The 27,892-nt window shown below is 35.4% G+C and overlaps 1 protein-coding gene and 1 long non-coding RNA gene across 5 annotated transcripts in view; one reads left to right on the forward strand and one right to left on the reverse strand.

Moving 5' to 3' along the window:
- Window positions 1-27,892, forward strand: part of LOC141460302 (uncharacterized) — a 426,050-nt gene that overhangs the window by 257,770 nt on the left and 140,388 nt on the right. The window lies entirely within an intron of this gene.
- The window catches only part of LOC141460299 (uncharacterized), a 70,840-nt gene continuing 49,109 nt past the window's right edge, over window positions 6,162-27,892 (reverse strand). The window contains exon 2 of the mRNA XM_074140184.1: window positions 6,162-9,922. Within this exon, the coding sequence (XP_073996285.1) occupies window positions 7,058-9,922 (2,865 nt within the window). The 3' untranslated portion in view covers window positions 6,162-7,057. The remainder of the gene's footprint in view (window positions 9,923-27,892) is intronic.

The raw sequence follows: 27,892 nt of genomic DNA on the forward strand, positions 1-27,892 counted from the left end.
GAAAACCGAGCTGCAAGAAAAACGCCCACGATTGGCCCACAAAAATGTCCTTTTCCATCACGACAACGCACCAGCTCACACCTCAGCAGTTGTGGTCGCAAAATTAATGAAAATAGGGTTCCAACTCGTTTCACATCCCCCCTATTCTCCAGACTTGGCTCCCTCGGAGTACTATTTGTTCCCCAATATGAAGAAATGGCTGGCGGGAAAAAGATTTTATTCAAACGAGGAGGTGATTGCAGAAACGAATGGCTATTTTTCAGACTTGGACAAATCCTATTATTCGGAAGGGATCAACAAACTAGAGCAGCGTTGGACGAAGTGTATAAGCCTAAAAGGAGACTATGTTGAAAAATAAAAAAGGTTTACCCCAAAAAATTAAGTAGTTTTTATTTTTGCACGGACTTTTCAAACGACCCTCGTATGTGTGAGTACAAAGTGTAGGTTTCTTACCCTTGCTGACTGAATATTTAATGGAGTTCAATGGTTGACTTTTCTGTTTTCTTTTTTTTTAAGTTTGGGTGTTTTCTTTTGTTCTTGTAGCCGTCTTCGGCCTGTTTTCTGTCCAAATCGCTGGGTGTAGCCCAGCCTCTGTACAGTGGTTCTCTTTAAATGTGTTCATGAACTTCTAGCTCTCTCATGAATTTGTCCATATTTTGGAAAACTTGCAGCCTTATTCAATGCAGTCTTGGTAGCCACCTTGCTAACTGGGCAAGCGCGCTCAGTGAATAGATGATACAAGAGTTTAGAACGTGAGTTTTAACTGTGTCCGTCTCTTAACTAGAGAAAAAACCTCTCTAAGAATTTGGTTGTCTGTAAAATCTGTCATAATAAAATGAGATATCCAGGCTAACAGCTTGGGAAAACGTTGCTTTCTGTTTTAAAACAATATCTTTACCTCAGCCTGGGTGATTTTTTTTGTTTTTTTAATTGTAATTCTAAGCATGTGTTTTTCTTTAAAGTAGTTTTCCGAATATTTAGAAATATTTATGTATAGAACGATTTTCTGTATTTAAAATTAAATTTCAGTAAATCTTGAAAGAGTTCAGCTACAGAAACTTTTGCAGACTATGTTCTGAATTTTTGAAAGACCCTAGCAATAGAAACACTCGCATAGCAATAGAGATGTTATTGCTGCATCTACTCAAAACAGAATCCTTCTAGAAAGGCGCTTATATTCCATTGATATCTTTATTTAAATTTCATGTAAAGACAAAACTAGTTTTACATTTACTAAATCTAGATGATGGTAATGATAATGAATCTTAAAACCTTATTAAGTATGCAGAACATGATTGTTCATGTACCACTGAATTCACTCAGGCCATACGTGCTTTGCTAGCTGTATTTAATGCCATGATTCATTCACAAGGTTAACTGTACTCGTGCAAGATTAGCAACAATAATTTTTGTAGTGAAGCAGTTTGTTTGAACAGTGAACACCATACGCTTTTCTTGGATTTACAATTCTTGTAAAGTGTAAACTATTCTTCCCAAACAGATGTTTTTTAAAAAAAAAATGGTTAACGTCAACTAATAAGCTGATTGTAATACTTTACTGGAATTGACATTGGAGGTAGAAATAACGTAAATAGTTTCCATTGGCTTAATTTAATAGACTTACCAGTTTCAATAGCAATTTTGTATTATTTTATTGATTATTACAAAAGCCAAATTTGGATACGAATTGTACAGCTGTTTTGTAAAATATTTAATATTAATGAGGTAAGAAATAGGGTTAGTACAGCGCTTACGTGGGTTTTGTGAGCGGCTGAATCCCAGTTCGAATCCTGCGTATAGATACTTTTTTATTTCTTAGAAAAATTGTGTACATACGGTAAAGTATGAGCTTTCGCCTCCGTCCTCGACATCTAATTGGTGGTTGGACGATAAAACCCCGCCTGAAGAAATAGGCGATTACGTTAACTTTATTTCTGTAGTGAGAGTAGAAACTACACGATGGTAACACTCTGCATAAGAGATTTTATAGCTCAAGTCCCAGATATTTACTCGGCAGGAATTGTTCGGGAAATGAGAGGCAACAGATCGAAAATTCTTTCGATGCGCAGCTAAGGTGTTGTGGATTTATTTTGTGTCGGTCAGAGAAGGAAGATTGAGGTCATTGCGGGAAGTCTACTTCCACTTTACGAAAATAAACAAAAGACTCTTCGACTATTACCTTAAAAGTCAGAAATGATTTTAGAAATTTTGAAGCTTCTCTTCTAATTTCTTCGATATTTTTGGCTGTAGAACTCTTACCATTATTGGACAGATCTTGAGAAAGTTAGAGGAAGGAAATAAATAGAAATTAAAGTGGAGAATGTCTAATATCTGTTCAAAACAGCCCAACGTCTGTGATCTTCAGAGTATCTTGACTTCTTCTTCAAAGCTATCGGAAGATAGTTACACCTCTTGACATCTAACACGTCACCATACGCTGCTAGTGATGTTCATTACCTATTGTAATTTTACGTTATACTCTCTTTATTTATAATTTTCCTTCTTCTAACTATCATAAGTGGAAGTATTGAAATCGTGCATCTTCATGAAGTCTCCAGTAAGCAACAATTGTAGTCCAACTAATCAAAAAATTGGTCTAGGGGTTTTACATTCGTAATAAATTCAAGCTCTCAAATGACCACGTAAAAGTAAAGTAATATCTATTTATTTCTGGCCAGCTTTACGTCTTATTACTTAATTATTTACTTGGTCAAAATGGACCGGAAGCAACTAGAAAACGTCTTTTACAATAAAGTTCTCATATTAAGTATTAATTAAGGCGCCACGGAAGCCGAGCGGTTAAGAGGCGAGACCTGCAAAGCTAATATTTATTGTGGTAATGGGTTTGATTCCCGGACTAGGTTTTGGATTTTATTTAATGGTTAATAAAAGAAATTTATAGTAAAGTATGTTTGCTAGTCGCCTCCATCTACGACACCTAATTGGCAGATGGACATAAAGCCCGCCTGAAAAAGTAGGCAATTACTTTACTTACTTATTTTACTTATTAATTAAAATCCAACGCCTAGATCGGTGAATTTCACCAAGCATTGAGCTGACTTTCACACTCAACTTGACTTTGTGGCCCTTATGGACATATGAACTCAAACTGTACGAGACAGCTAAATAGATAGATTGTTCTGAGTTTGGAGGCTCCATCACACTATGCAGAAGGTACAAAATGGTGGGAAGAATTTTATTAGTCCTGGAGGCCAAACTCCCAATCTAAACAGTAAATTTTTTTAGAGCTAACGAAATTTAAATTAGCTTAAAATAAAAACCAAAGTACTAATCAAATGATAATAATCAAGTTACTTAAGATATTCTAAAATTAATAATTTTCGTGTAAACTTGATGCACACACTTACTTTGTTTTGTGACCCTGTTCATAAAAAGACGAAATAATAAAGTGCAAAGCTACTTTATTTATTATTATTATGGCAGCCATTTTTACCAAAATAAATGGTCTTTTAGTAAATTAAAATAAAGTGGAAAATATTTTTCTTATAACATTTTTAGTGAGTTTTCAAAAGGCAATCTTTCATTTAAACTTATTTTTCTTTATCATTGTTTATGTTATGGATGTAAAATACGATGTGGACATTATACGACGGAGGCCAGTTTCCCAAACTCTTCTGCGCATTTTTATGGACTTTGCGATTTATTCTTTGCCATAATTTTGGTATTAAAGTGGAAGTCATAAATTATTATTTAACTTGGATTGTTATTTTGTTAATATTATTCGTCTGGAAGGAAGGAACTAAACTCTTTGCTGTTGTCAAGAAAGATTTTTAAGCAAATAAGTTTCTTTTTTCAATAGAAAAAGCAGAATAAACGCAAAATTTGCTAAGACTGGAAACATAGTGGAGCGGCGATGATAGTGGCTTCAAATCAGAGAGAGCGACGAGCAAAGAGTCGCATGCACATAGTGACGAGTTTAGTCGCGTTACTCCTTTCGACGAAACAAGATGGAGGAACTATTTTTATAAGAAAATTCTTCCCAGAAAATTTGGTATTTACAGCAGCTTACAAGCAGGAACTGCAGTATTCATGATATAAACAGGACTAGACATGAACTTGGTGAATTCCATCATTACTTGTACCAACAACTTCGGAAGCATCCTGGCAAGTTTCACGCGTTATTTTCGAATGTCTATTTCAACATTTAATTGCATACTAACCAGTGTTGAAGGCGTGTTAGTCAAGAAAAGGACGAATTTCAATGTTAACCCCATTAATCCTGTCCCATTTCTTATCCAACACAAATCGGTTGTGATGTAGAAGATCCTTTAGGTCCCACAGAGGTTTCTTCAAAAAAAACTACACCAATAAATGCAGCAATATCCATTTTAACCTTTAAAAATTGAGCGCGATGAGAGCGAAGAAATCAAATATGTCACAACACGTTGCTCTACTCTCTCTCTTGGTAGCGTTGCTCTATCTTCGCTTTGCACCCCCACTTTGCGCGGTCCCATATGTTAACTTGTGTTTGTTTTCGCAGCTTTGTTCTTTGCTATCATCGCCATTTTGCTCGCCGCTCTATTATGTTTCCAGCCTAAGGCAATAAAAGGTTTCGTCTTCATAATAAATTAGTGTTCCCCAAAAGATGGGCAAAGCGAGGGGGGCTAAAATCCTCCTCCTCATGGTGCAGCCAGAGGCAGAATGAGGGATTCAAGCTCCAGTCATCTGGGACTTTCTTGTACAACAGCTTATCCAACATTCGTCATGATCATCTTCACCAATTCGTACGCTTTGAAGTGATACCACTGGGTATCTTCTCCAAATGTCACTCATGGCCATTGTATTCTAGAAACCATTTGCAAATAAATGAAAGGATGAACAGTCCCCATCTCAGCTGTCCGAACAAATCAAACAATAACTACAAAATAAAGCAGCTAAGATCTTGCGCTGTCATTCAGTTCTATTGTTAACAAACAAGGTTAGCATCTATCGAAAAGTTTAGCAAATTTTCATCAGTTTCATAAAGTTTTAATCGTTGAAATGTTGTCTAATTGTTTCCAGTTCTGGAATAATTGGCTACAGTTAATTAAAGAACTGTCAGAAATTGACACTGTACCAAACGATTAGCACCTGTACTTTAAGTATTCATTTTGACAAATAGAAAAAAGAAAAAAATACGAAATAGAAATTACAGTTGAGAATGTTTAAAACAAACATGTCCCACTTTTGTCCTCTCTTTATATTTCTCCAGGAGAAACAGACATTTATCATTGTTGTTGGTTTCAATTACACGACGACAAATGGGAATGTTCTATGTGTCAACTAGGAAAAGAAGTATTTCTAGCCGGAGAAGGAAGTTGTATGGACAGGAAGAAGGTAGAAGTGACCACGGTTTCCAACCGCACACTCGTTTTCGTCGTCACCCTCCAACAAACAGGATAGCCAACCCCACTAACTTCCCTTTTAATAACTTTACCGGATCTTGTAAGATGGTAGATGACAATTTTTTGTTTTTTGTTTTTGGCGGAAAACAGGGATAATTAATGTCTCTCAGCTCTGGATATAGTTAAGGAGAAAAACTTCTTTTATTTTTAAAGTAGTGAATTGTGTATTGTAAGGGTATCTAGGGTGCGAAAGAAGAAGGTTTTGTTCACCTAATGTTCTCCACTATTTTGCTATGTTTATTTGCGCAGGGCTGTTATTTAATGAGTTTTAAAGATTTAATGATACACAGTTAGATACCTCCTATTACAATCAATCTAAGTTTATTGGTCGCTACACTTTACTGAACAAATATTTAGGAAATGTCCAGACTCTTATCAATTTTAGGCAATATTAATGAAAAACTTATCAACTGTTAAAAAATTTAAAATATAACACATCAGCTTTTTTTGTACGTTTCTAAAATAGACAGAAATTACGAGCTGAAGTATGAATGAAATATTTGGTACTGCCTGATTTCTTGTGCACCTTTTGGCGTTTCATCAACTCTTATACTTAACTTTTAAAACTATAAGTTTTTGTTAAGGAGATTTTTTTGTACCTTTTGGATAGATTTTTTTGTTTCTGTTCCATGATTTGAACAAATTTAAATATATCTAATGATAAATAAATATTAGGTTATTTCACGACACCCTTAAAGCTTAATATGCATTGTGGTACTGGGTTCGATTCCCGGGTCTTAGGCCTTGGATTTTATTTAATGATTAATAAAAGAAATTTACAGTAAAGTATGTTTGCTAGTCGCCTCCGTCTATGACACCTAATTGGTAGTTGGACGTTAAGCTCCGCCTGAAAAAATAGGCGATTACTTTACTTTATTACGTTATTTGGAATAATTAGGCTGATTACGATGCCAAAAATTCCCCTGTCACTTCTTCTTCCTGCCAAATTTTATTAAAATATAGCGTAGATTTACAAAGTGATTATTTAATAATAGTTTAAGAGGGGTACCATTTTACATGAGAGCCAACTCCATTTCTAAAAAAATACACCAACAAGACCCAAAAAAAAGCCACATCTACGTGAAATTTCGCATTGAATTACAATTCTTACTCAAAACTTGTTAAACTATAAGTTTTTGTTGAGGAGATTTGTATACTTTTTGTTTAATGTCCTACAAGATTGCTTCCGTTCTGTTCATCAACTCTTACTTCTGCTTTAATTAGAAAAAATAACTTCTTTATTGGGAAAAACATAAAAATTTAGGAAAACTAAAAAAAGATAAATCAAACAATTCTTTGGGTAAAAAAAAAAGTAAATTACATTTATATAAATATTTACAAAAACTAAAAAACAAAAATCAGTACAAAAAAATAAAAAATAATAACACCTCGTTATGTTGTAGGCAATATTAAATTGCGCTTTTCAAATTATGTAAATCAAAAATGTTGGCACAAAATGTACAGGTATCTTATCACACTTAAATAAACAATAAATACTTTTTTTTGAAAAGGTACATTCTTATCAAATTATGGAACCCAAGATTAGGGCATTCAATTCCAGGACGGGTTCTCCTCTTTTTTTCTTTCTTTAAAGAAAGACAAAAAAAAGATTAATTTGACGCTAAATAAACTTAAAAGTATTTTATAAAAGTCTATCTATTCACAGTCGTCGCTTGTGTCGTCAAATCGTAGGAATACTTATTGGAAGGTGATTCGAAATATACGTAGCTACTACCATCTGGTTGTTTGTTGTTAATACTACTGAGTTGGTTGTCACTTTCACTAGTTGGTTGTCTATTTTGTCTAGGTTCTATATCTGGTTCACTAGAATCTACTGGAGGAGTTGTCGTTTCGGTAACATTCTGTCCATGCGAAGGATTGAAATATAAAGCTAGTTCATTAACCAAAGTATTTGGTCGATTTATTGATTCTTCGGCGCTCAAAGCTTCTGGTGAATCGTTTTTCATTTCCGCTACGGGTACATCAGCCGAAGCACTGGCTATAGGTTCTCCTCCATAGGCATGACCACCGAAACTTGGTTGGACTCCTTGCACAGTGGCTGGTTGATGTTCTATTGCTGCTAGGATATCCTGTAACAGTCCATTGGATAGAACATGTTCATGTGAGTTCGCTGCACCACCACCTTGGATCTGTACAGCATAACTGGCAGCATTCCCGTTCAAGATATGAGTTGGAATTTCCAGTGAGTTACTTAAGTCTATCGATTGTGATTTTGTAATATCGGTGTTGGCTAGTCCTAAAGATTGAATTATTGCCCCATGGTTTATACTATTTTCTATCGATTCCGATGGACTAGCGAAGTTGTACGATTGCTCAGAAGGAGCGCCATATGTTTGAAATCCACCTGGTGGACTCAGATTTATGGATGGAGATAGCTCCACTTCCGTACCACTTCCATGGCCTTGGTAATTTTGTGAATAATGATGATGTTGTTCTTGGTGATGATGTTGACCATGAAGCTGATGTTGTTGATAGTGTTGATGTTGTTCCTGATGCTGCCCATGTAATTCTTCAGACACCGGTTGTGGCACTTCTGGTACGCTAGGAGGTATATAAGTGCCGCCTTGGAAAGGTCTCCCATGACCGGTTGTCTTAAATTCAGCAGATTCTCCAATAGCTTCTATCAGCCCTTTGGGAACTGGTTCTCTGAATTTAACTGGAACTTTTGGTTGAAGATTTGGTCCTTCTATTTGCTTGCCTGAAGGTACTCCATATGACAAACCTAGGGTTGGAGCTTTGTGAATTGGTGGTGTAAGATCAGGTGGTGGAGTTCCGCAACAGGTAGCTAAAGGAACTCCAAAATTGCCTTCTTCGGGCACGCCATATGTGTTGCTGGGTGGACCGTAACTACCACTTGGAGAAGGAACTCCCTGGCCATCACTTGGAACTCCATACCCTGTACTTGGAGGCGGCAAATAATGTCCGCCTAATCCGCCACCTGCAGAACTGCTATGCTCTAGAGAATTTCCAAAAGCTATTCCTAAATTTAAAGCTGCTCCTCCAGAATGTCCAAAAGATATTCCTTCAGCAGAACTATGATCACTGTGTCCTCCTAAATGTCCTGTGTGTCCTAAAACATCACCATCGCCTACAGAATTTGAAGGAACTCCATACGAAGTACTTGGAGCAATCGGAGGGAGACTAAAAATATTGGAGTGAGAACCTAAAGAAATGGATGTGGAGGATACAGCAAGTGGCAAACCGTAACTTCCACTGGGACTAAGTGGAGGAGCGCCATATAAAGCACTTGGTGAAGGTAGGGCAATGTCCGCTGATGGAACACCATAGCTTCCGCTTGGAGGTGCCAGATCTACATCGTGAGACTGCACACCTGTGTCAGGAGGGCCATACGTATCTCCAGGAGAACTCAATGGCACTCCATAATTCTGACTTGGTGGTGGCCCATAATTTTGACTAGGAGGTGGTCCATAATTTTGAGCTGGTGGTGGCCCATAACTCTGCGAAGGGGGCCCGTATTGGGAAGACGGCGGTGGTCCTCCAAAATCATTACCTCCGCTACTGGGCAGAGGTGGAGGAGGACCATCGTATGTTCCAGAATGGTGTTCAAAGTTAGTATCTCCGTTTGGCGGTCCATAGACATCATTTGGTTTTATCGCCAAACCAGGAATTGGCTGCCAGCCGTCATAAGTAATCTGAGGTGGTGTAGGTGGTGAAGGTATTCCATGCGGGCCTTTCCCATGTGGTGGTGGTGGCCCGTAGGAGGGTTTAGGGAGCCCAAAGTTTAACTTGGGTGGAGGACCATATACTGGTTTTGGAGGTCCATAAACTGGTTTGGGTTTAGGCGGACCAAATTTAGGCGGAGGTCCATAAATATCCTTCGGCGGTCCATATATTGGTTTTGGAGGCCCATAATTTGGTTTTGGAGGGCCGTAATTTGGTTTTGGAGGGCCATAATTTGGTTTCGGTGGGCCATAATTTGGTTTTGGCTTGCTTGGGGGTGGTCCATACAATGGTTTAGGCCCAAAATGTAACTTAGGCGGCGGTCCTACTATATCTGGAGGAGGTTGAGTTAAATTGGGCGGACCATAAATATCTTTAGGTGGTGGGCCAAATTTGGGAGGACCATAAGATGGTTTTGGTGGTCCGTAACTACCTTTAGGCGGACCATAAGAAATGAAAGGTTTATGTGGTTTTATATGTGGTAGCGGTGGCGACAGATTGGGTGGACCGTAGACTGGTTTTGGTGGTCCATAGTATGGTTTAGGAGGTGGCCCTGGTGGAGGTCCATAGACTGGCTTAGGTCCTACATGTGGATGTGGAGGACTGTAGGAATCCGCTGGTAAAGGCGCGCCGTACGAATCGCTTAATCCGGACGGCGGGAAACTGAAGTCTGACGGTGCTACTCTCCTGTGTACAGTTTCTGATGCCGAGGTGTCAGTATCGCTCTGGATGCTGGTAGAGTTGCTGGCTGTTTGTTGTGGTGTGACCACGGCAGCTGTGAAGCTGAACAGAAGCACCACCAACTGGGGGATCACCTGAAACAAGAACACAGTTCAGTCATCACTTTGATCGAGTTTAGTGTCACTTTGATTGGATTTAATTAAGCGAAAGTGATCAGCTGAGGAATGCAGAAAACATATTTCAATGCTAAGTCCTGCAGCGCTGACGGAGTTTTCCATTTCGATTCGATTGCACCCTTGATCTAACATTGAAGAACATATTTTAGTGATATGCTGAAAGACAGCCCGTGTTAGAGTTCGCCCTAGTTAATTATTTCTCCCTAACTCATTATTTGTGTGCAAGTGACGAAATGATGCAGTCAGCTGGCTTTTTAATAATTAGAATGTGCAGTAAATGGCCGACGTAATAAATAAATAACTAGCGTTAGCAATTTACTTGCTTTGAAAAGGTAAGTTAACTGAAATTAATTAACTGCACTTCAGCACAAAAGGTAGATCTAATAGAGAGTCAGACATAACGAGTTAGTTTTATAGTTTCCCCTATTGTTCTGCCTGTAATTGAATAATATAAAGTATTTTACGCATGCGTGGTCACTGTCGCAGTTCTAAGTAATATATATTTTATCCAGACAGGTTGCATTTCCCTTTTAGACATATTTCAAACCCTCAAAAAAACAATAGATTCCTTTAATTTTTTTTGCTTTTAGACTCACATTCACATAAATTGTTTACTTATTCCTTAAAAGAATAGATTTCGTTCTGTATGAGTTGTTCCTCTAAGAAAATAACCAAAAGACTAGTTCGAGGACAACGGATACAGAATAGCTAGGTCAAACCCGCTGCTAGTCAGGATTCTTTGTCACGATAACCTCTCACTATTTATACAGTGGTACTTAGCGTATACTTTCACTAAGCGGAAAGCAAGTTCCGCCAATAAGTTCCCAGATCTAGACTGGGGCCATCACCTGAAATGCACGGTTCTACACTGTCTCTCACTGAAAAGTCTAGATTTAAAAATTGAGGTCATGTTAAATCATAACTTTTTCCCCTACATTGTTTTATTTGAATTTATTGTACGCTCGCCTAATTCGAAAATATTTCTGGTTATAAAGTGATAGCCTATAATTTCAGGGGGGGGCTTAACGTCCAACCACCAATTAGGTGTCTTTTACGGGGGCGGAAGCTCATACTTTACTATAAACAATTTTTTTTCTAACAAATAAAAAATTGATAAACGCAGGATTCGAACTGGGGATCTCCCACACACAAAGCCACACTCTTGACCACTAGACCAACACCCAACCCCAATATTCTGGTACTATTTTCTAATTAAAAACAAAAATCGGGTATAAATTACCAACATTATCTAGATTCAAGGGGGAAAAAAATAATGGTCAATTTTAGTTATAATGAAAACTGTAAATAATTCAAAGTTTTGCAAGGGTTGATCGTCAAAAAAACTTTACGAAATAGCGGTAAAGTTCAAAGAACACCCAACTTGTAACCATTTTTTTTCCTTTTCTTTGGCATTAGCTTTCGCCATACAGCCAGCATCGTCTAGGTGCTTATCACTAGAATATCACTCACTCTTCATTATTACTTATAAATACATTCGCTTCACTCATCCATCCCTCTACTATATATTACTACTATTTACATAAACTACAACTAATGGATGGATCAGTACTCTATATTCCTGCCATCCTTATAGCTTAACCAGAATTAAAATCACGTAATCCTTCTCTAATCATTTTCTTCCATTCATTCTAATCGGCTATAACTTTTAAATACATTCATATTTCTTAGCTAGCTCTGCTATAGATTTCAGCACATAGATGTTGGTGGAGAATGTCTTCATAGCGAATGGTGCATCTAAATACCCCTGTATACGTCGTCAAACATTCGTTTCCTTTCTTACAACATAACGTGGACATATCCATTATTATAGTGTTTGAGTTTGGTACGAGTAAGCGAAGAGGCAACATCGTTACTTTGAGCTCTGTCTTATAACCAAGTTTTTATTGTGGTCAGCATAAGTTTTATGAACTTTATTTTTGTGAAACACGTGAAGTATAATTAGAACCTGATATTTGTGGAAGTTTTGATTTCATTATATTAATAGTTATCGAGTTATTAATAAAAGAAGATTATACATTTAATAAGAATTTTATTAGAAAATTTTGTGCTGTTGGAAAGTAGGCGTATACTTGGTGTCCCCCACTATTCTACTCAGGTATCTTAATCTATATTTATATCAATATAGTATTGAATAGTAAACAAAGGTTGTTTTGCCTAGTTTGTTTATCGAACTTTTAACTTGCTCTACTTATTGGTTAAAAGTTTTGCTTATATTTAATTTTTTCCATATTAAAATGTCTTTATCGCTTGAGGATATTATGGACGCTATTAAGCAAGGAACTCAGGAAAATAGATCTTTGGTGGAAAAATTTGATAAATTGCAAACAACTATCAATGACTTGTATGTAGAAATTCGAAACTTTAAAGTTAAAACTTTTGAACAGGATAAGATTATAAAGCGTCAGCAAGCTGAAATAGAGTTCTTGAAAAAGGAAGCAAAAAAAAATAATGTCATAATTTATGGAGTTCCGGAGGAAAAAGATGAACATGTTGTGGACACTTTGAATGTAGTCAAAAAAGTCTGCAACGAAGTTGCATTTGATTTACCTGATTTAGTAATTAATAACTGTTACCGTATTGGTAGGGGGAAGAATCCGAGACCCATATGTCTCTCGTTGAAAAGCAATAAATTTATGTCGGATTTATGGAAAAAAAGGACTGAATTTAATAGGAACAAAATACAAATTGCACCGGATCGGACTCGTGAGGAGAGGGAGTATAGAAGAAAGCTTTACCAATGTTTGCAGAGCTTGAAAAAATACGAACCAACTTGTATAATAAGCCGTAACTATATTAAATTAAAAGGACAAAACTATTCTCTGGAAGAGGCTGAACGTTTAATTTCGGAATGTTATCCCGAAACTTCTAAGTCTTCCAAAGAAGACAATCAATCCTGCAAGAAAGTCAAGCGAGAAACTTTGAAGAAACTCGACAATTTTCGTTTCCACCAAAGAACTGGATCAACAAACTCCATCTAATCATAGTAGTAAGCAAAATATAAAAGTAAATAAAGAATTCAGTATTATTTTCTGTAATATCTCTGGCTTTACTAATTTAAATAATTTATATCTAAATCATAAAACTGCACAATTATTCTCAAAAATCGAAGTATTCTGTTTTGTAGAAACTTGGTTTTCGGATGCTGATCTGTTAAATATACCTGTTTTTCTCAAAGATTTTTCTCATTTCAAAGTAAAAGCTACAAAAGTCTCGAAATATGGAAGAGCGTGTGGTGGACTAATGCTATTTTATAAAAAATTATATGAGCCTAAAATTTCACTTATTGAATCAAATGAGTGGTTTTTAATAGTAAAATTAATTGTGGAATGCAATACTTTGGTGTTAGGTTGTTTGTATTGGGGACCCACTGTGAATGTGGACTCTTGTAGCACTATCTTTCGAGAGAAAATTGATTTTCTTAAAGAAACTCTTCCTTCCGAAACGTTGTTTGTTATTATGGGTGATTTTAATGCAAGGGTAGGAAATTTAGATTACTCGGACGAGCAAGTGTTTTTTGAAACCAAACTAGAGTGGCCCAGATTTTCTTATGATAATAACCTGAATAAAAGAGGTACTTTGCTTTTAGAAATGATGGATAGTCTAAATTTTGAAGTATGTAATGGTAGAACAAAATCTGATAGACCGGCTCATTTTACCTATATTTCCACAGTGGGGAAAAGTCTAATTGATATGGTCTGGGTGAATGATTCGGCCTTAAAATTAATAAATGATTTAGAAGTAATTGATTGTTTTGATTATTCACAACATAAGGCATTATATTTGAAACTAGACGTACCTTCTGCTAGTGTAATACTTTCAGGAATTTCGGTACATTATAAAGATTATTCAATGATAAAATGGGATCCCAACAAAGTTGATCATTTCAAGTATTGTTTGCAAGCCTATGATAATATTTACTATAATAGCTCTGATCCGGATAATTTATATATTAACTTTTTGTTGACTTTGCAGCAGGTGGCTAGGGATTGTGAAATGTTTAGAGTTTGTAAAGAGTTATCATATGTTAACTATAGTAAACCAAAACCTTGGTTTGATTCTGACTGTAAGCTTAATAATAAAAAACTAAAGCAATTATATAAAAATTTAAGAACTACAAAATATAACGAAGAATCTTTTTTCTTGTATTCCAAACACAAAAGACAGTATTTTCAATTAATAAAAGATAAAAAAGAAAACTACTACAAACAGCTAACTGCGGACTTTTGCCAGGTTAAGAATTCTAAACAATTTTGGGCAGCAGTAAAGACTCTTTCACCTAGACGAGCACCTGCTATTCCTATTGAAATTAAAGATTGGTTAAATTATTTTCAAGTGTTATACCCAAGCATTGACTATGTACATACTGATTATTGTAATGTTGGCTGCCAGTTGCTTGATTCAGCAATAACCTTAGAAGAACTCCAATTTGCTATTGCCTCTAGTAGTAATAATAAAAGTCCTGGTAATGATGGTCTAGTTTATGAAGTCTTTAAAAACCTTAGCCCTGAATGGGAACACTATGTTTTAAATTTGTTTAACTTAATATTTTTAGCTGAAAAAATTCCGCAACAGTGGGCTAGTATTATTCTTGTTCTTTTATTTAAAAAAGGCGACATTTGTGATCCTAATAACTATCGGTCCATTGCTCTTGTTAATACAATTGCTAAACTCTTTACATCAATTTTGCTTGCAAGGCTTACTACCTGGTGCGAACTCAATAGTATAATACCTAAAGAGCAATCTGGATTCAGAAAGGGTCGCTCCACGATGTATAACTTGTTTTCTTTGTCCGTCTTAATATCGCTTCATACCCGAGTTTATAAGAAACCCCTTTTTGCAATCTTCATTGACCTTCATAAAGCTTTTGATAGCATTAATCATGATCTCCTCTGGAATAAATTGAATGCAATCGGTGTTAGCGGTAAATTTATTAGGTTGATTAAAAATTTCTATGCCGAATCAAATTTTCAACTGAGAGTAAATAATAGATTGAACAGTGCATCTTGTAGGATAAGTAGGGGAGTGTTGCAGGGTGAATCCCTATCCCCCTCTTTATTTTCCTTATTTCTGTCAGATTTTGTAAAATTCTTCGAAGAAAGAGGGTTATCTGGATCTAAAGTCGGTGATGAATCGAGTATACTCTGTCTTATGTTTGCAGATGACCTTGTTCTGTTTGCAGATTCCCATGAGGATGCTCAAATTAAATTAACTACCCTTCATGATTATTGTGCTCTTAATCAGCTGCAGCTAAATACCGACAAAACACAAATCGTTATTTTTCGTGCTTCCCCGAAAGCAAAGTTTTATCCTCCACTTTTTTATGACAATAGAATTATTGAATACGCTAATACATATAATTATCTTGGAGTTCCTTTTACATGTACAGGAGCATTTAAGTGTGCTTCCAAGTACTTCTTTACTAAGGGTAATAAAGCTCTAGCGAAGGTTCGGGAAATTTTAATTAAGGCCAAATCAAACACATGGGAGTCTAAAATTAGATTATTTGAGTCAATCTCAGCTGCTACACTTCTGTATGCTTCTGAACTTTGGTCCATCAACTATTTGAAAGTACCGGAGAAACTTCAAGTTTCGTTTTTTAAAGGTCTATTTCACCTACCATTAAACACCCCTAATCATTTTATTAGAAGTGAAACTGGGTGCAAAGATATTCGCGTGGTAATACTGGAGCGTACTCTTAACTGGTGGATTAAAGTACTCGCTATGTCTTCTTCCGAGCTACCAAAGATTTGCCTTTTCGAAGTATATAAGCAAGACAATACAATACAAAAACACTGGTTTTCTTATCTTGCCAAAGTATTGCATACAATTGGTTATTATGACGTAAGATTTAGTAGTTCGGATCTGCTCCGACAGTGTAAAAAAGACATTTTAGAGAAATGGTCGAACCACTTAAAATCCCTGGATCTGGAGAGAGTGTATAATTCAAAATATAACCCAGATTTTAGATTTTTTGTACAAACAGACTGTGTTCCTTTTTATTTTATTGGTAATTCAAACATAAAACAGCAAAGATTATTAATTCAGCTTAGGCTAAGTAATATAAATCTAATTAGAATATATTTAAATGGAGAACAGTATGTCATAGATACAACAATTAATTGTCAAACTTGTAATCTAAATGCAAAGGAAACGCTCGCTCATATCTTAAAATATTGCCCTTCTTATAACAATTATAGAAAATCTTTGTTTAAAAATATAAATGTAATAAATAGTGATGTAGCAGATATATTAGATGTTGCAAACTCTCAACAACTTAATAACGTTTATAATTATTTTTTATCTGCTTTAAAATTCAGAAAATTTGTGTTTACTTGTTTTGATTGGTAAGTAGAGGAAAATTGTATTCAGTTATGCACCAGTGAATTATTTTTTTCGTTTATTTTGTACCACTCACTGTAATATGTTTTCATAAATACAGAATATTTATCTAATCTGTTTGAAATCCTCCTCCTCAATTGCAAACTCTACGCAAAGAGGAGAGAGGTCCTTTTTGGTGATCCTGTGAAGATACGAACTCCGCACACCGCGTGGTTCGCTCTCAGCCTGCTTACTATAGCCATAGTTTCCCTTTTTTTTACTATAAAAGTTTGGCGAAACATGATCATTTTTTGAGAAAGATGTATGAATGGTCACTATTTTGAGGAATGATTATTCTTAATTATTTTTGTAAATAAAGATCAAAGTGAAATTTGGAATAAATTTATCAAAAGAAAGTTTAATTTTTTCCCTCTCTTTAAATAAAAGAATAAAGAAATCAAATTTAAATTTCTCTTTGGAACACTTGCGCTGCAAGTCTCAACATAAAAACAAAAATTAAATGCCAGTACAGGTGTTCGTGAGTTTAGACGTAAACTAAATAAACAATTGAAAAAAAAGCGGTCACCGATAAATTTATCTGAAAAGAAAGAAAAAAAATACTTTCACCTTTATACCGGTCTGCCCTGTTCTTTATCTTCAGGAGTGGAGGCTTCAGAAGTGAGGCTGGACTCTCTCAATTTCTCCCAAGAGACGCTCTTTAAAATTCCCCCTTACCGTACACAGACTCGGGGCCACTCATTCAAACTAGCTCATTCTTACGCTCATGTTGTCGCCTTCATATTTAGCTTCAGTTTAAAGAAAAAAAAATTGCGGGGGCGAGAAGCGCAGATGCCACCCATATTTAATTTGCCCTTTCTTCGTCTTCGACTTCTTTTTTTTTTAAATTATTTATATAAGTGGTGATTTTAATGCTGAACACGCGCCAGTAAATGTTCAGAGACACAATTGAATAAAACGGCTACAGCGTGCTGTTAAATTTATACTTAACGCCCTTGGGGGGGTCTCCAAGTTTTTTAGTTTCCATAATTTTTCGCTTGAGTGGGTTTTGTTTCGTTTAACTTCTTATTCAATTTTTTGTTTCTTTTAAAAAAAACAGAGAAGAAAACCTAAGAAATAATCATTGAAAGGAAAGCACACATTCCAAGAGAATGTAATCCTATTCTTTGCGGTCACCCTCCAAACAAATAGCAATACAAAAAAACCTTGGATATAAGTCCCGTCCTAATCTTGAGCCACATCATATTCACAGCTTTCCGCACTAATTCTACTAAAATCTTACGAGGATAGAAAAAGAGCTAGAATGAAGATTGTATGTGTTCATGAGTGATGTCAACCCAGTTGGTGACATCTCTTTGTAAATGTAAAAAAATCTTTCTGATTTGGTATTCAAGAAACGTTGTACTTCTTCTGAAAAGAAAAGCAAGTTTAGTCCATAAACCTGCCCAGTGCCCACTATTGTAAAGTTAATTAAAAACAGAAAGTCTTTCTTAAAATCTTTGAAAGAAGGTCGGTTTTCACTTTTCTTTATTATAGGCCTAATAATTGACAATATATTGTAACAATATTATTCTATAATTGTCAATATTTTTCAGGAAATGATGGAATTGTTTGAAGAACCAGACATAGTCGCCCAAATAAAGGGTAGATTGAGATGGTTGCAACATTTGGAGAGGATATTTGCGATAAAGGGTACCTCGAAAACTATTAAATGAAAACCGAGGAGGCAGAAGAATTCGAGGGCGCCCTAGACTTAGATGGATGGATGATATGGAGGAAAACCTCCATCGATTTGGAGTGAGAAGATGGCCCCTTAAGACCGCAGACCGCGAAGAATAGAAAAAAACAATAACCAAATTAGGTGTCTTGGTCGGAGGCGACTCAACTTTAAAGTTCACACATTAAACATAGTAAATAAAATTCAAGGCCTAGACCAGGAATTGAACCCAGCACCACAATACATCTTAGCTTTTTGGGCCTCGCCTCTAACCGTTCGGCTACCGTGCGCCTAATGATTTTGTTCGTTTATACAATTTAAGAAGTTAAAATATTATGCTAACTCATACGTATATAATACATAACTTTATCGGCAAGTTATTGTCAGCTCTCTTATTAATATTCAACGAAATAGAAAATTGAGCTTCTTGTGATAATTCCTTTTTGAGTTGACGTGCCCGCACTGGCATATATAACGACGGTAAAACTCGAAAATCTAAGACAATTGCAATTGCTCCTTTTTAGAATGAATTAATGAATTAATATTCTCCGCACTCAGTTCTTTATTAATAACTTTATGATTCATTCTTATTCGAACAAGGATTCAGTTTAGTTAAGCTTCAACTTTTTAAAACAATGAAAGCTTTACTCGATTATGCTGACTAATCTATATGAAGGCTATAAAGTATAAAAAGCTATATTTTACGCTTATTCAATATCTCCCAAACACGCCTCAATGCGTCATCTTAAGATAGCGTCTAAACAAGAACTTTCTCCAATCGATCTAGATCTATTGAAGATACTAATTGAAAAAAGAAAGAATATCAATAAATTAGTTTTCTATTGATGACATTTACACCTTGCTGAGAAGATATTTAAGTTGTCCCAGTTGGAGATCCTAGAAATTAATAGAAACTCTACGTACAATAAAAATTATTTAGAAATCAAAAGTAGAATAATTGAAGCAAATATTTAGAATAAACGAGTAGCTATTCAATTGCAAAAATCTAATTGTTTTTTATTTTGATGTTTTCGTGTTTTTGGGGGCTTCGAACAAGAATTGAAAACTTCTTAAATTCACAGATTTAATCTGAGGCGACGAAGAGTGAGGATACAAGTTAAATAGAATCTAATGCACTTTAAATTAAATAGAATCAGCTCAAGCTTTTGAACTAGGCGAGTTCAATTACGATCATTGTGGCCAAGCTATTAAAGCGGTCCAGGATAATGCGACAATGGTGTAAAGCGACTTTGAACTCAGATGTACAATTACAGAACAGTGTAAAAGTGGTGGATTGCAATGAATATACTAGAGTGACTCTGTTATACCAACTGTGACTCTGATTCGATTGCTTTTGAAATATATTTTTTTTTTTTTAATTTATGCATGCTTCTTTTCGAGTCCTTTTACCTTAGAACAGTTCTTTTGTTCAGGCAGGCTTCAGTTGGCAGGACAAGAGTTCTCTTAAGGTTTTGCATCAATTTGAGGGGTGAAAAACAGACCTTAAAGGCCACGCGACTCAACACAGATTGAGCAGGGCCTAGAACGCTGCAGCATTTCTGTGAGGCTATAAATAGAGACTGAGCTACATTTCCTCGCCCCACGTAAGGAAAAAAGTGGACTAACCATTTCTTCAGAGATCTCAGCATCAATCCACTTACACATTTACCAATTCATAAACACCTACAGTTTTGCACAAATTCTAATGCATTATGAAGCCACAAAAGATGTTTTAAGTCGCAAACACAGTTAGCTTATAGCCACTCCTTTAATGACGTACAATCCTATAACTCTTAACAGTGTCCGTATTCTCATTTCGTTGAACCTACGCATTGAATAACATTCCGGATTCGATGTACAGGTTATAAGTTCGGGAGATCCACAATTAGAGTCCACCGTGTAGATGATATTTTTGATTTAAATGGCAAAATTTTTGATAGTAAATATGAGCCACCGCCAACGACTGAACGTCAAGAGCTCCGCCCCTCAAAAAATGACCGATTACTTTATACTTTATTAATATTTCTCATCCTTGAGGCTAAGACGCAACCCTTCTCTCAAGGTGGCAGTGCCCTATATTCCAACAAAACTGATTTGTCAGTGACTGGCAATTAAATTCTTTTCAATTTCCTTACAGTTCATTGCATTCATGGCGCTCTATTCAGTTTTATTCAGCGCATCATCTGAAGTCTATTTCAAAAATGGTCTACAAAAAACAAACTTTTACTCAATTCAATTATTAAAAGTAAAACCTTCAGTAACTACTGTAAAAGTCTATGGTAACTGAATGGATATAGAAGTTTCAATAGAGAATGATATTGTTGACAGAAGCGATGTAGAAATAATTTATTTTCTTTAAAAATTAATTCATTCATATTGAATTCGTGCATAGCAAAATCTCTTCTATAAAGGAATACAACATTTACAAATTGAAATGGGCTTACAAAGTATTTTCCTCTCCGATCACTTGAAGAATATGTTAAAGATATGTCGAAACTGTGTGCTGTCGTAACTCGGCATTGATTGGGAGAAAAAAGACTTCTACGTCCATCACCACCTTAAAGAAAAGTCCTGAATATGATTTCAGTAACTGGAGTCTGCCTGCTTGATGGATCAGTGATCATTGTTCACAATTCCAGAGTAGTTTTCTCTAAGAATGTTTGTTCTTAGGATTTCTAGAAGCTTGCTAACTTCTCTCCAAACGCTTCATTTTTTTTTTAAAGATTATAAGGAATCATTCCAGTTTCTTTTATAGTACTTTGGTTGCTTTGATAATCTCATTCTAGTTTCAAAGTAGCAAATAAAAGCTAAAGGTTTTCAGGTGAATTGCCCTAGATCTAAGTTGATAATTTAAATTGAAGCCACTTGTGTTTTATTTTTTTAGTTTAAAGCGCGTCAACATCTGAGGTTACTGGCGCTTGGAGCTTTTTTTTAGTGCACTGCCGTTCCCTGGACCCTGCTCACTCGTTAAAAACTATAAGAAGCTGCTAGGAAGAGAAAATCTAAGGGACAGCAGCAGCTGGATTTAAATCCAACGCTAACCTCATAGCTACACATAGTGGCTTCCCTCAACTCACATCTTGTTACTGTTCTTAACATTGATCAGAATCCTATACATGTCTTTCTGTTACCCAGTTTTACAGCTCTAATTAATGAATTCTCTATCAATAAAGTTGTTTATTGATCGCTTTTAGGAGACCAAGCAGTACCCAAAAACAAATCGATCCAAAAAACGATATGTGACGATAGAGAATTGATACAGATATCTATCTGCTCAACAGAGATCCAGACACAGTAATCTCCTACAGATATTTACAAAAAAAACAAAAAAAAAACTAGCATAAAATTAGAGAAATAGTTTCGTGCATGGAAGATGAACATAAATTTTAACAAGTTTCAGCATGTTTATGCTTCAAAAAAACAACACTGCCTCCTCAATATTAAAAAAAAAAATGCACCCCTAACGCTTGGTACTTTAGGGTGTTAAAAGACTGACATGGGAATCCTCATACTAGATTAAGACTGAAGAGATAACAGATCAAGAATCTTGTAATTAACAGTATCTTAAAACACCAGGACTTCCAGAGCCTAATTACAAGGTTCTGTCCAGCATACTAACTGCTAAGGATTCCTAACCTTTACAATCAAAAAACCTTAGCACAATCCTGAACTCTCTGTTCTGTAAATCGTACCCAAGCTTTCAATCCTTTCCTAACCAACATAACTTCAACCCGCTACAAGACAAACCACAATAACTTATCTGCGTAACTTAATCTCTCAGCAGGTGACTCTCTACCCGTACAATTAATTCCAGCCAATCCTCCTAGACATCTACTAGCATCAGTATCCTTATGATTTGCTCGTGAGTAAATTTACAGTTAGTTCAAGTTATTGATACTCGCAGATTGTTATTGGTGGAATGTTTTATTACTTCTTTGTTGCAATAATCGAGTAAATTTAAATAAATAATTATGATTTATTTTTAATAAGAGCCCAATCTAATTCAGTTAATAATTCCAGTACGTAAGTTATAGTTAAATGTAGTTATACGAGTAATCTTTTCAAGAATTACGTAGAAAATGTAAAGCAAGATTCTATTTTTAGATTTCCATTATTTCAGCGCTATTTTACACAACTATAACTTTATTTTTATGGAGTTTTCACATAGAAATATCTCTAAATCAAATTTAGGAGCTTCAAACAAACTCTTACTACATAACTTGTTTGAATAACATTGCTGCCCTTAAAAATGTCTATCGTGGAAGTGTTGGTTGTTTCTCTAGAAAACTGAGAGGAATTTTCCATGCACATAAACATAAGAAAATATAAGAAAATAGTGTACAGTACGATTTCCACCCACCAGCACGAACACATTCAAATATTTACCCAAACATTATACCCAGAATGCATAGCTTATATTATACATTAGCGACGTGGCATAACTCAGTTTTTTATAATACGAGAAATAGACAAACTGCAAAAGTGCTCTACAATTTATTTTTAGGGGCGACAAGGAAGATGTGCGGATTGGGGGACAGGAAGAGCGTTTTTCAGTATGTTTCAAAGGAAATACGCTGCTACAGTGTGACACTGTTTTGTACAAGAAAGTTGGTGCAAGGAAATCAAAAGCTTGCAACGGTATTTTTTTATTCTCTTTGGTTGTTTCCGTTTTAGTCTGGAAAGTGCAGTAAATAAATACAACAGTTGCTTTTTTGTTTTTTGTTCACTTCCTGTTTTCATTTGTTTTGGGTTTTTTTAACGGAAGTGCCCATTTTTTGGTGCCCTGAATAAGAAAATTTGATTGTTTTTACAAATTCGTTAATGTATCTGCAAGTGTTTTGAGCTATTTGAGGTTAACATAGTTTATAAACTAATAATCGCCAGTGTCAGTGCAGTCTTAAACAGTTTATAAGAGATATTATTTCTAACCTAAAGAATTTTAGTAAAAATGAAGAAATCGAACGAGGTTTTTGTACTAGACATTTTGGTATTTTTTAGATTTAGATTTTAATCGGCAGGACGGGACCCATGCCCCACGGCACCGCAGCCACCAAGAGGCTTATTATGAGGTTTAAGGCTTTCTCTACCAGTTCCTTCTGCGCTATAATCTCCTCTGGTCTCAAGGTACCAAAGATATCGTAGCGCAGTCACTCAAGAATAAAGGTGAGAGGCCGTTTCTTCCTCTTCCTGGCACAATCTGCACATCGGTTCCGAGCTAATAAGCCCCCACCTTGTGCAGGTGCTTCCTGAACCTTCCGTGCCCTGTGAATAGGCCTGTAATCAGAGTGATCTGATTTCTGCCCAAACCTAGAGTCACTTTGGTTCTTTGTTTGCACAAGGGCCATGACACTCCTCCGCTGTGTTTGACCCCCCAGGAAGCATCACCCAGTACTTTTCATGCTCTCTCTCCAGATCCAATCTCTGAGAGCCTCACGAACTGCAACCCCTAGTGATCCCCAGGACTGGTTCTGGGCCAATGAAGGGAGTATTAGCTCCATTCCTGGATCAGCTAATTCATTCCCCTTAATCCCCCATATGGCCCGGCACCCATTCCAGCCGAACTTTATTGTGCCGAGCCAGTTGTTCTAGGGCCTTTTTACATTCCCAGACCAGGGAAGAGGTAGTTCTGAAGGAAGAGAGGGCCTTCAGTGCCGCTTGACTGTCCGAAAAAATGTAAATTCCGAGCAAAGTTACATTTTGTTAAAATTGAAAATAAAAAAAAAGAAGTGTCTTAAAATTGTAGGGAAACTATAAATTTAGCAAAATGCTTTCAGGAAATCGGAAGTTAAAATTGTGCGATACTTTTTCCGGGTTAAAAAAAATAATAAAATATTCAGATAAGTTATCTCGATAAAACAAAAAATTGGATCTATAATTACGTACGCATCTAGAAAGTTTACAGGAAGTCGTAAGAGTTATTTTTGACAAAACCTGTAAAATCCTAAGAAGGTATTCTAAGTAAAAATAATAAAGTTTTCATCAAATTTAATTTTGGCTTTCACAAAATTTGCCCTAAGTCAGTCCAGAATTAAAGTTTAGAACTTTTATTAAGTGTGGTAAAAGCGAAAGACTTTGCCATTTTATTAAATTATTACAGTAATTATCGTATAAATTTTCTGTTTTAATGCCGCATTTATATCAAATTGCAATTAAATATTTTCTACGATTAATTAATAAACAAAGTAACAACCTATAATTACGGAACAAGGTGAAAACGGTGCATACTAATGTGTAAAGTAAAATTAAAACATTTTTTTTTGCAATAACTAACATAAGAAAGGTGCAATTTAAATGTTTAATTAAATTTAGTTTCAAGGAGAGATAAAAAAAAAATCAAATAATTATAACTGACATTTGGAGAAATTCGTTGAGGCCAAGTTCAGGGTCGCTTTCACAAATTTCTTGTTCAGGTACGCGTATATATAAATTGTTTTGTATGTATGAGATCATTGAAAGTTGAATTTACATACACACCTCATTGAATAGCATCTGTGTTTTTATTTTTTTGGTATTATCCTTCATAAGAGGAAGTCTTGTCATCGTCAAAAGGCACTCCCAGTTTCTGGAGTCCTGGGTTGATTTCTGGGATCCTCAGAATAAAAGAAAGAGAAATGGTTTTTACCAAAATTGGTCGTACGAGTGAATGTTATAATTCAAAAAAGTAAAAAATTGCAGTATTTTTTTTTAAGAATCATTTATTTAGTCACAATCAACACATTTTGCGTTATAAGCAACAATGATAACAATAAATAACATCCACACATACCAGAGTGGAGAAGTTACCCAGCGGTAACACTCCAAAAACCTTCTAAATTCTACAGACTCTCTTCATCAGAGAGGAGATCGCAAGGCCACTGTCTTTTAAGACTGACCTAGAAGTATTGTCTGGAAATGTTCTGGAAGATAGATGTTGTACAAGTGGACTGTGATGTGTTTGAATGTTAAGATGGCATTTTCTGTATCGTGTTTTCAGCAACTTGTGTTGCACGAAAGAAATGTTCCAAGTCTGTGTGTGAATGGTTTGATTGGTGACGTAGAAAGGAGCGTTTACTATAGAGCGAAGAATTTTAGACTACAAGGACTGGATCCTTTGCAGAGATTTGAGCGTTTAGTTGAACCCCACAGTTCGATGATGCCATAAGCCCAGACTGGCTTTAATTTACTTACATAAATAAGTCTTTTGTTGTCCAGAGTGAGTTTTGATCTGCTGTCGAGTAGTCTTTTCAGTTGTCGGAAGCGTCTGTTGAGTTCTGTTCTCTTAAGTCGCGTATGAGGATTCCATGTAAGTGTTTTGTCAAGGTAAAGCCCAAAGTAGCGGACTCCATTCGTAGAGGTGTTAAATTGTAAAAGACAGGAGGAAGAGTGATGCGTCGAAGAGTGAAAGAAATGTTTTGAGATTTTGTTTCGTTCAGTTTGATAGCCCAGGAGGTGAGATGAGACTGAAGGTTTCTATGAGCTTTTATAATGGATCTTTGTTAGTAGATAAGATGACAGTATCGTCAGCACAGGTGAGAAGTGTAATTTGAGGATGAGTAGGTATGTCTGAGGAGTAGATTGTGTACAGAAAGGGGCCTAGAATGCTGCCTTGCGGAACTCCAGCGTCAGCATGGCTGAATGGTGAAAGAATAGTTCCTACCTTCACTCTAAAAACTGAAAATGTTATGTTTTGATTTGAGTTTCGCCAATGGAACTGAAACTGTAACTTAACGATCAAAATTTTAGGTCTGATGATGCATGAAACCAGCCAAGATGCAGTAAACAGGCTCGCTATGACGGATAATAATAATAAATTTATTGTTTTCACCATAGCAAGGAGGTGAGCATACAAAGCTGATAACATAATAAACATTATAAAATATTAATTTGTTAATTTGACATTGAGCTGGGTTCTTTGAAATCCTGTAAAATAGTGAAATTTACATAAAAAATACAAATGGGTATAAGAAACCTTATTTAGACAATATATTGGAAATCTTCAGCATCTTAACATATAGAGAAATGACAATAATTATAATGATATTTTGAAGAAATGAATGTTATTTCAGAGAATATTCAAACAGAAAAGTACAAAAGAGGCAACAATAGTACATGTTTAAGCCCTACAATAATATTGATCTTACTCTTAATCCTTCGATAGCAAATTTTGTACAAATATTGTTTGCTTTGATATCATCTAAGCACAATAATTTTTTCAAATTGGACTAAGTTAGAAACCTGCTCCTCTTGAAAATGAAATAGTAAGAGTTTATTTCTCAGCCAATCTAAAAGTTTACATTCTGTAAAGAAATGACAAAGATCGTCCTTAGTACGTACTAGCCTCTTTACACAATTTACATTGGCTTTCAGGAGAAAATGTGTGTTTCAGTTCATTAATAAATAATCGAACAGATTTTTTTAGAAGCTAGTCTAATCTGAGAAATAATTCTGATTCGACTGATTTGAGGAATTGAATTCAGGTACGTTTCTTGGCCACCCAATAAACTAATATTTCTGTGGAACAAATTAAAAGTTGAATTTATAGCAAAATCTATATCTTTGCTCAACAAGTGGTTTCTAAATGCGCTAATACAGTCTTTTTTACATTTTATAATGATATTATGGTCCTCACAGTTCCAAAGATGTTCTTTACCAATAGTAGCTCGATAACTTTTTAGTTGTAGAGCCCAGTTAAACGGCATGGAAGGGCAGTCGGTAAGAGCTTTCAGTCTTCGAAAGGCAATATAAGGCAATCTGATATGACGGATAAAGTCAAAACGAATACCATTTACACTCATATCTCATTGAAATGATATATTTTCTACAGAATTATTTACTAAAACTCATCTAGCCTAGAAAAGCTTTGCCTTTTTTAAAAAATAATAATCATATTAAATGTAATAATGCAGAAAATTATTTACAGAATAATCAAGTAACTATTACAATTTTGTGAATATATAACCAATCATTAAATTGAATTTACATAATAAACAATATTAGTTTTGATTAGATTCAGTTGAAAGGAGTCGAAGAATTGTAAAAAAAAGATGAATTATTTTCCCCAAGGAAATAAAATTATCCCCCCACAAATCTTTTACCATTTCTTGTGGTTCATCCCGCGTTACCCCAAGTATCCTTTCATTCTCCTTAATATTGTACACCTTGAATAAGGGGGAGGGCTCCTTCAATCTGGGATCCCTCTACCATCCCAAGAAGTTTCATTCTCACGTAAAAGACATTAAAATATGTTTTAGCAGTAGATGGTACCTGCTCCCTTTAGGGTGGAGAAAAACCTCTCAGGAAGGTTACAAATACATTATTCATGTTCTAACGGTGTAATATATTAATTTATTTCCTTTCCTAGCCTCCTGCTGATAGGATAATGTCTGTGTAATATAATTTGAAAAGCTAAAGGTAACATTTCACAATCCTCTTTCTGGTAACACTTTATTTTGTCTTGTTGCTGATGGTTTTTCCCATTTTACGACGCTACTTTCAACTTTATTCTTCTCCTTGCTTCACCATATTTTTTTAAGTTTAATTATTGATTAAATGTTAACAAAATTTCATTTCTCTTTTGCTAAAATGGACAAAAAAGACTTAAGGTTGCCTTATTGGCCGGTTTTCAGATTTCTGATGAATGAGTACATCAAAATATTTTACCATAACAAAACTTACAAGACCATAACAGTTAGTTCATGCCTGCAACTCGTTTCAGAAAGCCTTCAAGCAAACCCTAGGCTAGACTATTATCACTAGGGAACGGATTCGTATATATTTACATATTTTTTTCTAGGCAATTTACAGACGTTTTTCAACTAGAAGTATTCATACTGACACTCTTTAAGCCGTTTGAGTCTACTTTTATTTCACATATT

This window comes from Rhodnius prolixus, unplaced genomic scaffold (assembly GCF_049639745.1).
Source record: "Rhodnius prolixus isolate KJV_2025 unplaced genomic scaffold, Rpr scaffold_6, whole genome shotgun sequence".
NCBI lineage: Eukaryota > Metazoa > Arthropoda > Insecta > Hemiptera > Reduviidae > Rhodnius > Rhodnius prolixus.